At 41.8% G+C, this 14524-nt stretch overlaps 1 protein-coding gene across 1 annotated transcript in view; it reads left to right on the top strand.

The window, feature by feature from the left end:
- The window catches only part of CELSR1 (cadherin EGF LAG seven-pass G-type receptor 1), a 160906-nt gene that overhangs the window by 139997 nt on the left and 6385 nt on the right, over nt 1-14524 (top strand). Inside the window, exons 25-28 of the mRNA XM_054399449.1 lie at nt 4268-4442; nt 10762-10874; nt 12076-12155; nt 13433-13559. Coding sequence (XP_054255424.1) covers nt 4268-4442; nt 10762-10874; nt 12076-12155; nt 13433-13559 — 495 coding nt within the window. The remainder of the gene's footprint in view (nt 1-4267; nt 4443-10761; nt 10875-12075; nt 12156-13432; nt 13560-14524) is intronic.

Raw genomic sequence — 14524 nt, 5'->3', positions numbered from 1 at the left:
GGCTCTCCAGTTTCTTCTGCAGCAGGTACCTCACAAGCCCAAACAGCTCCTGGTGTTGACTGGTAGGTTGTCAACTCTGTGTTGCTGTGCAGGTGCTAATACGCGTGTTGCACATCCACCATGGCCACACAGCTATTATGGAGAAGCCACTTGCCAGGCATGGGACAGCTTGCTACATCTGAGAATCAGCAGGAAACCTGTTGCTTTACTTTGTGCCTTTCAGTCGCAGTGGTTGTTAGCTTCAGTCCATCGTATCTGTTGCCAAAACTTAGAGCTGGCACCTCTAGCACTGTGCATGTCAAGAAATGCAAGCTGTGAACAGACTGAATATGCGATACATGCCACACATGAAGTGTGTACCCTTCTGTACTTGGGACCTCATTGCTGCAGATTCTTAGTAGCACCCATCTTGGAAGTCATTCTTGCCATACAGATGGGTAGGAGACAAGTGGGCAAGGGTGCCAGCACTGTACATGTTTCAATCTAAATTTTGAGAGGGAAGTACTACCTGGAGATAACATACCATGCACACACACACAAAAAAAAACAACCAACCGAACAAAAATAAAAACTGATTCCAATTTGTCCAAGCAGCAGAAATGGGAGGATCTGCCTACATTCAATGAGTATCATCACCATTATTTTAGTAACATCACAGTGCCTAAACACACATCCTCACTTGCTGTATAATTTAAGTCTGAAGTGTCACCATGGATTCTAAAATCTATTTGAGCTATAACATACATTTTAGAATGTATCTGACCTTGACTAATTTTGGCTTCCAGTAACTGAGTGGTGCCAAGACCTTTTCCTAGTAAATTTTAGAGACCTCCCTTTTAAAAATTGTCTTCCTAGTAAACCTCTGTTCAGTAGTATTTCTTTTGTTCAACTAAATAGAATTAGGCTGCTTGAATTCTTCAGCTTCTAAGATTCAGGTTAATCGTTCATCTTTTTAGGGGTCTTTCTTTCTCCACTTTACCTTTTGAAAAATTGTGAATGCTAAATTAAACAAAGCTTTCTAGCTGGTACTGTCACTTCCAGTCCCATGTTGCCTGGTCTGGTATTACCAGGAACTCCAGTCTCTTATCTGCTGATATGGTAAGATGGAGAGATCCTCTGCAGTGAACCTGCTGCCACACCATGTTGTCTTTTCTTCATAATATATAATTTATATATTAAAATAACTTTGTTCAAATGAACTCATCTGGCCAGCTGATCCACAGTGCTTTGTGTTAACTTGACCTTTCCCATGCCTTCTTGAGCACGCTGCTCATATTTCACTCTATTTCATTAGCAAGAGGTTTATAATCTTTCCATTCCCTGACATGAATACTGAGGAGCAGGAGGCCAAGCCCACATCTCTGCAGTATCTTACCAAAAGTTATGCAATAAATGGTGGCTTCTCATTTCCAGATTCCTTTCATAATATCATGAAGTATCAAACAGAGATTTTTAAGAGTAGTAGAGCAGTTTGTTACAGCAATGGCACAAATACTAATGAGCATATTGGTGAGATTGTTCTTGTTCAGTCCTTCACATTTTCATGCTTTGAGGCTCATGATATGATCATGCCCTGCACTGTGGTACAGGACTCAGTGAAACACTCCAAACCTTTAACCGTCTTATAAAGATCTTTAAGTTACAGAATATAGTTCATACATCAGAAAGCCACTCCTTACAGCCTACACAGTCAATTTGAGAAGTTAGAAGGGCTATAAGCCATGTCTGCTTGAGACAATTATTCATCTGTCTGTATGGAATGAGAGTTCTCCAACGAGTCATGCACTGATGAACATAAAGAGGTAAAGAATGCTGGAGCACAAATAATGCTGCACTGATTGGCACCTAGCCTGGCTTTTATGGGTTTCTGTAAATTAACAGTCACATTTCTGGGCGAGGTTTTAATCTTTCCCCGGACTATTGATAGAAAGTGATTTATTTTCTTTCTTTTTTTGTTACCTGAAAAAGGTAATGTTCAGGGCAGCAGTCTACTCATATGCATGTGCAAACAGGAACAAAAAAAAAATAGCCCTGCTTATATAGGGGGAAGAAAGGTCTTTTATCTGGTGAGCTACATTTTCAATGACACTTGGTTTTATAATAAAACTGGTGCAGTAAGTGAATCCAGAAAGCTGGCGGTCTTTGTATGATTCCTTACTCGGCAAAGTTAAACAGGAAAACTTATGTTTTTGAGCAATATACCGTGAAAAAAAAGAAAAAAAAATCATGCCAAAATCTGAAAGCAGCATCAGTGCTACACAGGAACAAAAGATTGAGAAACACAATGTAAAACATTGTGAAACAAAAATTGAATGGTTACAGGAAGTGCTCTTAAAATTCAAACTTATCAACATATCCTTGGCAAAATCTTGTGCTTTACTTCTAAAATGAGAAGGTTAATTGCAAGATTTAAATTCAGTTGTTGGATGCTTGTGGTCATTCCTCTTTCCACCCACGAAACTCTTAACTTGGGAGGGAAAGCTGATTAGCAGATACTACAGAAACGCAAATTTGTGAAGGTTGAAGGTTTCAAGGTGGCCATTTGGTCACAAAGATGACTTCCACTACCAGTTTGCCCTCTGGTTTCATCAGGTCCTTCATCTTTGCTGCTTTCAGCCTGGAAGTGCTGAATGGTCCACTTTGTGCTGCTGGCATGGGATAAAAACCAAGTCCAAACTGGGACTGGAAGTACCAGATCCCTTTGTTCCTAGCTGAAGACATGAAATTCCCAGCCAGCACTAACTTGCATTCTCTTTGTCCTCATGAATTCTGTGTCTGACTGCAAGTAGCACAGCACCAAGAGAAGAGTAGAGCCAAGCATTTCTGTATCCACGTCATTATGGCAGATTTCTACAGTGTGCAAGAAGGGGGTTAACGACCCTGCTCAAGCCAGGGAGACTATAAGCCACTCTCCCACTTTGTGGTAAAATACTCTGATTTTGACATTAAAAGATTGATCTGTAGAGTAGGTTGTGATCTACTTATGGCTGTATCACTTTAGTCCACTGACAACAGGATCCTCCCACAACTTGTTGAAGGGTAGATGTGCAAGGTCCACAGGACAAAGGTAGAAGGGCAAAGTTAAAAGGACAAAAGAGATGGCCACAACCTTACCCCATAGATGCATCCATATTTTTGCTTCTCAGTTTTTTTTTTTCCAGAGTTCCAGAAAAGTAGCTGAGATGGAACAGAGCTTTTCAGATCTATGATACAGACACACAGGCACAAAATGGTATGCTGATCTTCTGTTAGGTCAGATCACATCACATTTTGCTCCTTCGTGTGACACATTTCATGTGACTAATAAGAAAATTACTCAAGGACTGGATTTCTTTATTTAAAGTCTAAAGATCATCCATTGTTCATGCTTACTGTCTCCACTTTTCCTGAGCTTAAGCTTCATGGATTTATGTCCCCAGAAATGAAGTTTTCCAAAGCAAGAGGGACTTTCTCAGGGACTCATCCTAAATGGAAGACCTAAGATCTTCTCACAGCTCCCCTTCACCTCTGCCAACAACAAGCAGAGTTTCTTTCTACTTTTTTTATCTACTATCATCAGGCACAAATCATAGTCTGCTTTAAAGTAAAACTGTACCAAAATAGCATACATCCTTTGACAGCAATCTCTATCTCTCTCTGGAAAGAATGAAGTGGCAGAAAAACCTATAGGGTGGTCCTTAATGTGGATATGGGAGACAAAGTTAGTGCAGTGGCTGTTCTCCGGAGCAGTTTATTACCTTTGCAGTGAGGCCAGTTTAGCTGATGCAATTGAACATGCTGTGGTGGAATTTGGTGTAGTGGCACTGTGCAGGTGAGACTCATACATGAGGGAGGGCAGAGGGTCTGCAGACTCCACAGGAGCATCCCCACCTCCTCCTCTGCACCAGGAGCTCAGCCGGCCCTGCCCCTCCTGCAAGAAGATCAAATTTCTTCAGAATATTAAAAATCCTCACTTTTGCAGCAAATATACACAGAGAAATCAGCCACAGAACGTGAAGAGCAAGAGCAGTGACCAAAAGCATGTTGGCTTGATAGGTTAAAGCTGAATCAGACTCGGAACAGACCACATAATTTTAAAAGGGAAAAAAAATCTTTCACAATATAAATAGCTTTTCTGAAACTGTGAAAAACTTCATTTATCACAGTATGTTTGTTCCACCTAAACCTTTTCATTACACTTTCCTCTAGCTGCACAGATGAGCCGGTGACTCACCAGGCTGTGATTGAGAAGAACAACTCTAATTACCTTGCACTTTCCCTTCTGCAGTTTGTGTGTACTGTGATTGCCATCCTCCTACATTATTTCTACATGAGCACCTTTGCGTGGATGTTTGTGGAGCAGCTCCACATCTACCGGATGCTAACTGAAGTGAGGAACATCAACTTCGGCCACATGCGCTTCTACTATGTCGTTGGCTGGGGCATTCCTGCAATCATAACAGGTACCCTCAAACACCCCAAAACAGCTTTGTTTCCCTTACCTGCCATCTTCACTGTCCAGATGCAAGAAAGTTATCCCATCCAAGACAGCTATGGGTGTACTCAACTACTGCTGTCACTTCAGTGTTTTTCTGAATGAGGGCAACACCAAATCATGTCTATCAGAAGTCAGCTGCAATTTGTCAGGTCTCTGTACCAAATGTCTGTTGCCCCCACTGAAGTGATACTAACAGGTTTACAACAACATAAGCATTATTGCACCTAGATTAAAACAGGACTTGATAATATTGCTTGGGAATAACAGTATTTTTAACAACTTTGCTAGTAGCATTCAGAAATTTTCCTGCCCTGTGGTGGTACCATGGGATATGGACAAATAGTCTCTTGAGGAGGTGGTTGCAGTGGCTTCAGAAGCAATGCTGCCCACAGGACATTACTTCCCTTCTCTGGACGTTGTGTTGCCTACACTCAACCAGCAGTAAATGTTCACTGAAGGGAATTTCAGCAGTTCTGTTTTACTTGGTGTAAAAACGAGCTGGGAATACTCAAGCAGCCTTTTACTTCATTTCAGATACAAAGGCAATGACTTCCAGTCAAAGAAAAGTAATGAAAAGGCAGAGGCAGTAATCTTTTAAACTGTTCCAGAGTGTTCTATAGTGGCACATCGATCTCCACCCTCACCATGCCTATTTTTGCAGTCTCATTTCCTGTGCTACCCTAAGCACATGGTGTTGCATTAATTCAGGCAGACAGCTCCTTGGGAAGTGTGTTTCACAGAACAGTTGGAGTGGGGTTTTTTGGTTCAACTCTTTCAGCATGTATCTGTTGCCATATGGGAAATCAGATCTTAGGCAGACAGTTAACTTTTATCCAGTTACTTTTATTGTTACAGATAACAACATACTGTCAGCAATGACAGAGGTTTAGCTGTCTCTCAGATAAAAAAAAAAATAGCTATCACTCATACACACTTTGGAAAAATATTATGGAACAAGTTAGACTTAAAAATACCTGTTTTTTTTTTCTCTGTTTTAAGAAAGTATAATACCAAAACATGGAGTAGGTAAGTACAGGTTAGTTCTCTTTTCGGAGAGCTGGTAAGTTTTTCCATGCCACTTTGTACAGGAATAATTTCTACTTCTATCCATTTATCCAGAGCACAGTGGAAGGCACAGCCCAGAAGCCTCTGCCTCTCTAGATGTATCCCTGATAGTTTAAATAGACATTGTTCTTGAACTTCTAAACCGTTTCAGACTTGTGTCATTTTTATCAGCACATACAGGACTACTGCAGCATATTCACGTTTAAGTGCAATCAGATCATTGGCAGCATCATTTCTGGTAGAAAAGAAGTATTATCATTAACCAGCAATAAAACAATTTGCGTTTCAGAACACGTAACAGAAAGATTTTCTGATTCATGTTTACTTTCTCTCCTGAATTTCAAGACCTTCTCAACAGCAGTGCCACTGCTATGTTTTGTTTATTGTTTTTTTTTTCTATTTTGCATGTTCAAACTGATTTTCTTTTCAAGCTAGGACGTAGTGGTTCTAATCCATCTGTGATGGGACAAGGCAACTTGCAGAAGGGAACCTTGACCTTTAGGGGAGAAAATAACTTAGTAACGTGTTTACATAGGAAGCACTCCAACAAGAAGAGCCATGTTTAATCACAGCATAGAAAAACAAATATCCATGAATAAAAGTAGGATGGAAGTTGGATGAAGTCTTACAGCCATCAAAGGAGTGTGGATCTGGAATATTCTTCCATGGGCAACAATAGTGGAACGTTTTAAATTTACTTTAAGCTTGCTCATTTTAAAATGTAGTTTAATACATCTAGGAGAGGTATTTTATGATTTCCTTGTCTTAGGAGCAACGGGCTGGATTTGGCATCCAGCAAAAGCCCTCCAGTTCTGTTTGTCTTCGTGGCAACACACTGACTGGTTGGCATGTGTGTGCAGGATCTGTTTTGCCGTGGAAGCTGCAGTGCTTATGTTAAAACAGGTTCTTACATAGCCCTAAAACAAATATCCCCCAGAAAATGGCACTTTTTAAATCTGCTGTTTGCTGTGAATCCTAAGTGAGGTGATGAGGCAGGAAAGAGATGACACAGACCCACAGTCACCTGAGTCACATGCTGCCGCGGAGCTGGCAGGAGCTCAGAAGGGTGGGAACATGTCTCTCCAGCACCACCTGCCCATCGTGTGCCCTTAGCGTGCTCCTGGGATGGGTATTGGTCCCCACAGGACTCTTGGCCCTATGACCAACCCCAGTTCCTGCTGACATCAATGAGCTGTAACATAGCTCATGCACTTAGTCTGCTCAGGACAGCCAGGCTGCAGCATTTAACTGATGTGCCAAAGTGATTCTCTATTTTACCTTGCAGTGGCTTAATTCTGCCTTTGGGTGAAGTGTTATTTCACATATTGATGACTGCAGTAAAATTTGAACCATGTATCTGAAGACTAAAATTTGGCCTATTTGTTTAATGGAGAAATTTAGGGTAGGATTTTGAGAGTGAAAAAAATGTTACTGTCTGCCAATTACTCTTACAGCCAGATGTTTTGTCAAACTGTACTTTAAGTCCCACTAATGCAGAAATGCAGTCCTGAGAAACAGTCTGTGTCTGTAGAATTGCATTTGTATAAAATACTTTCTGGTCCCTTAATCATTTATGTCTTACTCTTTCTTGATGGCTGCAACTGAAAGGGGTAGTAGAAGGACCAATGGGAGCAAGGGAGGGGGAATAGTCCTATCTCATTTCACATTTCAGAGAAAACAGATCCAATACCTATGGCTTTGCCAAATAGCCAGTTTAATTTTCATAAACTGTAGGCCTGTACCAGATGTGAATACTGGCTCTGCGCCAGCCTTAAGCAGCAAGAGTGAAGCACAGCTACCTTTCCTTTTTTCAGTGTCTTTTCATCAAAGCACATGGGCTTCAGTTCAAAAAAGGCTTTTATTGATGCATATGAATTCTTGTGGAGAACAGCACTGCCATCAACCTTGGCTGCCTGCTGGAGTCAAGACGTATGCTCAATGCACTAGATGCTCCCGATGCTCAAAGGACATGCTGCAGCTATTTACCATATGTCACTGGCCACAAGCCTTCATAGAGATCAGTTTCTATGTCTTGAAGAAACAAGACCTTGGCAGATAGGGTACACTTATCTAAAAATGAAAAGAATCTTTGCTCAGGAATTAGCAAGACTTGTTAAAGCAGCTTTCTACTAGATGTGAAGAGGGAAAGGAATAAAACCAACCTCACTAGAGACAGGCCAGGGGGTGGGAAACCAGTGTTTGAGTGACTGTGTGCTAGTGAGATCCTTCTCAGTGGATGTAGTAGATGGAGATCCATGTGGCACCAAAGACACATGGACCGCTGATGTATTAGAAATGATGGAATTGCCTGAGAATGGTCATAAAGGAATTAGGGTTTCTCCCCAGAGAAAGATGGCAAGATCAATAGCCAAACTGAAGTGCCATCTACATCAATGCACACATCATGGGCACCAAACAATAGGGGCTGGAAGCCACTGTGCATAAGGAGAACTATGTTGTAGTTGCCATGGTGAAACATGGTGAGATGACTCGCACAGCTGGAGTGCTGCACTGGATTGCTATAAACTCTTCAGAAGCCATAAGCAAGGAAGAAAGGGTGGTGGAGGGGATCTGTGCTAGGAGAACTCTCACAATCACTAGCTCTTGTTCTTGTGAGGGACTTCAACCTACCAAATATCTGCTGGAAATAAAATACAGCAGAGAGGAAACAGTCTGTGCAGTTCCTGGAGTGTGTGGAAGACAGCCTCATGACATAGCTGGTGAGTGAGCCAACCAGAGAAGGCATCCTGCTGGATCAGTTTGTGAACAGACAAAGACAAGTGAGTGACATGACAGTTGGAGGCCATCTACCAGGCAGAACTACCACCTTGGACTTCTGGAGGGCAGACTTTGGCCTCTTTAGGAGACTGATTGACAAAGTCTCTTGGGAGGCACTACTGATGGGCAAAGGAGCCCAGGAAAGCTGGATGTTCTTTCAGGTAGAAATGTTAAATTTGCAGGAGCAGGCTGTCCATGTGTGAGAAAGAAACTGGTGGGGAAGAATACTGGCCTGACTGAAATCAGCTTTGGCTGCAAATCAGGATTAAAAAAAGAGTTTACGACCTTTGGAAGAAGGGACAGGCAACTCAAGAGGACTACAAGGATGTCATGAAGTTATGTGAGGAGAAAATTAGAAGGGCAAAAGCCCAACTAGAACTTAACCTGGCTACTGCTGTAAAAGGCAATAACATTGTAAATACATTGGCCACAAATGAGGGCTGAGGAGAATTTCTATCCTCTTGGATGCCAGGGGGAACATAGTGACAAAGAATGAGAAGAAGATTGAGCTACTTAACACCTTATTTACCTTAGTCTTAAACAGAAAGACCAGTTGTTCACTGGATACCCAGCTTCTTCAGCTGCAAGACAAGGAAGGGGAGCAGAGCAAAGCTCCCATAATCCAAAGGGAAACAATTAGAAACCTGCTGCACCACTTAGACACACACAAGGTCTATGGGGCTGGATAGGATGCATACAGGGGTACTGAAGGTGCTGGTGGAAATGCTCATGAAGCTACTTTCCATCATTTACCAGCAGTCCTGGCTAACTGTGTTCTCACTCGGAATGATATTTGAGCCAGTTGTCTTTAATATCTTTATCAATGAGTGGATTGAGGGCACCCTCAGTACGTTTGCAGACAGCACAAGGTTGGACAGGAGTGTTGATTTGTTTGAGGATAGGAAGGCTCTACAGAGAGATCTAGATAGGCTGGGTCCATGGGCTGAGGTCAGTTGTATGAGGCCAAGACCAGAGGCCAGGTTCTACTTTTCAGTCACAACAATCCCATGTAGCACTATAGGTGCTACAGTAGATGGAAAGCTGCCTGGTGGAAAAGGACTTGAGGGTGTTGGTCAAGAGCCAGCTGAATATAAGCCATCAGAGTGCTCAGGTGGCCAAGGAGGCCAACAGCGTCCTGGCTTGGATCATAAATAGTGTCCATCAGGAGTAGTGAAGTGATCAGTATTTGGCACTGGTGAGGACACACCATGAATACTGTGTTCGGTTTTGTGTCCATCACTACAAGAAAGACACTGAGATGCTGGAGTGCATCCAAAGAAGAGCAATGAAGTTGATCAAAGGGTCTAGAGAAGAAGACCTATGAAGAGCAGCTGAGGGAACTGGGGTTGTTTAGCCTGGACAAAAGGAGGCTCAGAGGAAATCTTACCACTCTCTACCTCTACTTGAAAGGAGGTTATAGTGAGGTGGATGTTGGTCTGCTTTCCCAAGTAATAAGTGGTAGGATGAGAGGAAACCCTTGAGTTATATGACAGGGGGGTTGAATTGGATATTGGGAAAAATTTCTTCAACAGAAAGGGTTGTTAAGCATTGGAACAGGCTGCCCGATGAAATGGTTGAGTCACATCCTTGTAAGTGTTTAAAAGAAGTGTAGGTGTGGTGTGTCAATGTGGGACATAGTTGAGTGGTGGACATCGCAGTGCTAGGTTGATGGTTGGACTTGGTGATCTTAAAAGTCTTTTCCAACCTAAATGATTCTATGATTTGGCAGGTCAAAGGCAGCAATCCCAGTCCATCACCATATGGGCAAGGTTTAGGTCACAAATCAGCAAGCACTGTAAATCAGCAGGTAGAAGTTGGAATCCCTTGGATTTGTCCAGGCTTTGAAAAATAGAACAATAACAGGTGTGTTCATACCTCAGTAGCCCTGGGGACATTAGTAAATTCCATTTCAAACATCACTGAAAGCAAGGTGAGGTACGTGGGATCGCAGCTCAAAATGAATCCCACTGGAGCTCAAGTGGTCTACTCCCATAAGTTAAGAATGCCTTTTTTTTTTTTTTTTGGTAGTGTAGACCTCTCCTCAGTTATGATTCATGTCATTCTGCTTCATAGGCTTATTGAAATTCCTCTACATGTCACTCACCCATAAGGTTTCATCATATTGTGTGAGTTTCACTATAAAACTGTGCTGAAACAGAATTAATTTGGGACTTGCATTTATTGTCAGTTTTATGCAGCTGTACTTTGTTCTGGTAGGCAAAACTCATGGTGTCATTTGATGCAGAGTGACCAGCATGAAAGTTTTGATTTCAGAAGTTTTTATGTCAATATTGGCCTTGATTTTTACTTACTGAACTGTCCTGTTGACCAGATTTTGCCATTATCATTTTGTTAGTCAGAGAAAGATTTGAAAATGTGCCTGGTTATATAGATCTCAGGAGCACCTTTCTGATGTACTTTCTCTCTGTTTTGTGACCCAGGGCTTGCTGTTGGTCTGGATCCACAAGGCTATGGGAACCCAGATTTCTGCTGGTTATCCGTTCATGACACCCTTATCTGGAGTTTTGCTGGGCCCATTGTAATGGTTGTAGTTGTAAGTATGGTAGAGTTGGCATCTGAAGCCATCTGTTCTTTATTGCTACCTTTTTCTTTAAGTTTTGCCAAAGAGCAGTCATAATTCAAAGCAACTGTATTCTTTACATTTACATTTCATTTTTTCCCATTTGCTTTGTTCCATGTTTGAAGAGCTGGGCAGTGAGTTTATTAAATCAACAAAATGAGCCATTACAAGTCACTTCTTCCAGGAGTCCTAAAGTAAAAATAAATAATTCCAGTTTCAGGAATTTAAAAGAATGGACTGGAGTTTAACTTGTCCCTTAAAGCTTCCCTAAGTAACAAAGCACCAGAAGATCAGTATTCATGGTGTGATTCTGTCTTGAACACCAAGTCTCCTCATCTCAAAACATATGTAGCAGACCTGGAAGCCATGTAGACCAGGGTCACAAGTCATCAGAGACATGGGACAACCCCACCTTAGGATCGACTAAGTGAATTAGGAGCCTTCATTCTAGAGAAGAGAAAGCTACAGACAACGGGGAGGGAGGAGTAGGTATTAGTGTGGTGGTCTGGAGAAAATGACTGTGGAGCCAACCATTCAGTGTCTTTTCAAACACAAGCAGTGGCAGGAGGTGGCAGATTCAGAACAAAAAGGACAAGCTGCATTGTTTCTCCACAGCAAGTTAAGTTAAAACTCCCAGAAACAGGGCGGTGGCAAAAGTGGTAAAGCTCTGAAGGGTTTCAGAAAGTGAAGGACCAGACAAATTCTCAGAATTGATATTCAGTATGAGTGATTAAGTACAGGGTCACAGCCCCAGCTAGTACATCCCAGCTGTGGAAATCAGTGGAGGCTGGAGGAGTATTCAGAGGAAATAACACCATAGGCTTGCTCTATTACTATATTCTTATATTCTGGTTTGGCCAGCTGAAAAAAAGATGCTGGGCTGAGTAGCCTTTAGTTGGACAAGGACAGCTACTCTTGTGTTTTTATCTTGCATTCAAGCTTCTTTGCCTAGGGCTGTCTTTACTAGTTTTCATCCAGATCAAGTCCCAGGTTGTTCTTGATTATGCTGGCTTGAAATGGGATGAATCTTGGAACTTAGAGACCTGTAAATTGAAGGGAAAATATTCTTGGCACCATAAACTATTTTAGGATAAAAATTGCATTTTTGTTGAAACCAGAGCTCTACCAAAATGTACAGACAGAACCCATGCTGTTATTTCAATTTCCCTTTCAGATAAACACTGTCATCTTTATACTAGCAATGAAAGCATCGTGCAAACGAAGGCAACGTTCATTTGAAAAAAATGGAGTCACGTAAGTTTGGGTTCAAAAACCTGTAGAAAAAATTCAGGCCAGAAATAATAAAGGGACAGAATTGCCTAAAAGCAAGTCTTGGAGCAGGAAATAAAAACGATATTTGGAGGTAACAGTGACAGTCAGCATTGGTAGATGCAATCAGAGCTGATTCAGCAGTACCTGCTCCTGCAGTTCCCTTGGAGGCTCTGTAAAACTTCCACAGTGGTGCCCTGCACTTACCAGCAATGGCAGACAGGTGAAGGGAGAGGAGAGAAAAAGGTCTGATCTCTTGATGGTATCAGTACCGTATTTCCAGATCTTTCATCATAGTCCCTACAATACTACATCACTCTCCACATATGATGTGCCCAGGAAGACGTAATTCTAGGTCTCCTCATGCTTTCCCTGGGCTCAGAAAGGTCTCCCATGACAAATGCCTGGGTTCCCATTCATCTTGTGCCAGAGACCCATTGAGGTTCTCTTGCTGAGGGACAGCCACCCCCCATCCTATTCCACATGGGATGAGCAAAAGGTCTCGCAAGCGCAACGTGTCGCTTCCCTGTGCTGCAGTGGCAGCCTGTTCCCATTAAGATCTGTTTTGCCCAAAGCTCAGGATCTACCTGTGAACTGAAATGTGATTAGCTAGTGGCAAGACAGGGCTACACACACCTGGGTTTTTTTTCTTTCCTTTTTTTTTTTTTAAAGGCTTCTAGCTATTTATTAATCCCTGTCAGTTATGGTTTATTTTTAATCTCCCTAAATAAATGGAGTATAAATGCTGCTTAATGGCATCTCGTTTATTCATAATACAAAACTTTTGCCACTAGAATTGTGGCAATCTTTTGAAAGATTCTATGGAAATAATTGTTTTCATCAAACAAATATTCCTTTGAGTGCCCTCGATCCCAAACCTTGGACTGTTAACATTGAGAAGGAATGTGAGAGTGAACTTGACAAACAGAAATGAGACAGATTTGGCCATTTACCACCCAGATCTTTTCCTCAGAGTCAACAAGGCTGAACAGCATGGGCTTGGCAAAGAGCCTGGTTTGTTTGAAGAAAACATTGGAAATTAACTTGAAAAGAAATCATCTCTTTTTTACCTGATTATGCTAAGTCATTGAGTAGTGCAGTGAGAGCTGGGAATTGGGATCTAGTGAGGACTGCCCTAATTTTCCCAAAGGGCCTTTCCAGTTGCCAAATCATGGGGTACATGGCAATGCCTGTGCAGAGCAGTTGGGCTATTCTTTTATCTCCTGTCACACTGCAAATGCCCTCCTGTGTTTGTCTTACAGCTCTGTGCTGCGAACGGCGTTCCTCCTCTTGCTGCTCATCAGTGCCACATGGCTGTTGGGTCTGATGGCAGTCAACAGTGATGTCATGACATTCCACTATCTCTTTGCCATTTTCAGCTGCCTGCAGGTAAGTTGGATGGCATCTTGTCTGTGGCATACCTTGGTGAGCACACTGCAGCAACCAGACCTCTAGAAACCTGCTAAATATGAACTAACTTAAGAACAGTGATGTCAAGTACATTTTTTGCTCTCTTTTCTCAAAGAGAGAGCTCATTTCACCAAAACTAAAACTTTGAGTGATTGTATCTCCCACTTTTATTCGTTCTAAAGGTAAGTGCTCTACTATTGTAACTTATGACAGATAAATAACAGTAGGCAATTATACCTCTATCCTTTTAAAGATAAAATCTTAGTCATTGTCATCTGTGTGCTCATTGTTAACAATCACTCTGTTGCTACCATGAACACAAAACTGTTTTTTTTCCACTCAAATTGGATGGCTCCAAGTTCAACACTTTCAGAAATTAAGTTGCTGTTTGAAGAAATGAGTCAAATAATGATTTTCAAATACAACTCATTGCATACTTGTTGATTAAAGATACAGAAAATAGTTATTTGTAGGAGACCTGACATGGAAGTAGTTATGAAACTTCAAACTGGTCACAATTTGATTGTAGCCAAGGATGACAATAACTGCCATGACAAATGCCTGCAGGATTAAAAGAGCTACTGCCACCAGGACATTCTTGTCAGCTGTAGCACAAAACCCACAAATAGCAGCCAAAGAGAAAATTAAGTCTGATGGGTCTTCTCTGAAGATGACTCTCCATGTCCTAGAAGCACACTAGATAGGCCAGCCTGGAGCAAGCTTATTTTGCCACTTCAACTGGTGTGCTCTGAAATAAATGCACATACTCAGGCTGCAAAAACAGGCTTCCACAAGCCTGAAATTAAATAAAATTAAATGTCAACCTGATGAGAGGGAGGAAAGTCAGCAGCTGGAATTCTCCAAATTTGCCCAGAGAAGCACACTGCTGTGTAATGTTTCACGTCACTGCCTTCTTTGAACTTGCATTTTTGAAGAGACATTTA

The sequence above is a fragment of the Indicator indicator genome, chromosome 3 (genome assembly GCF_027791375.1).
Source record: "Indicator indicator isolate 239-I01 chromosome 3, UM_Iind_1.1, whole genome shotgun sequence".
In the NCBI taxonomy this organism is placed as follows: Eukaryota; Metazoa; Chordata; class Aves; order Piciformes; family Indicatoridae; genus Indicator; species Indicator indicator.
This window is presented reverse-complemented; position numbering and strand designations above follow the sequence as displayed.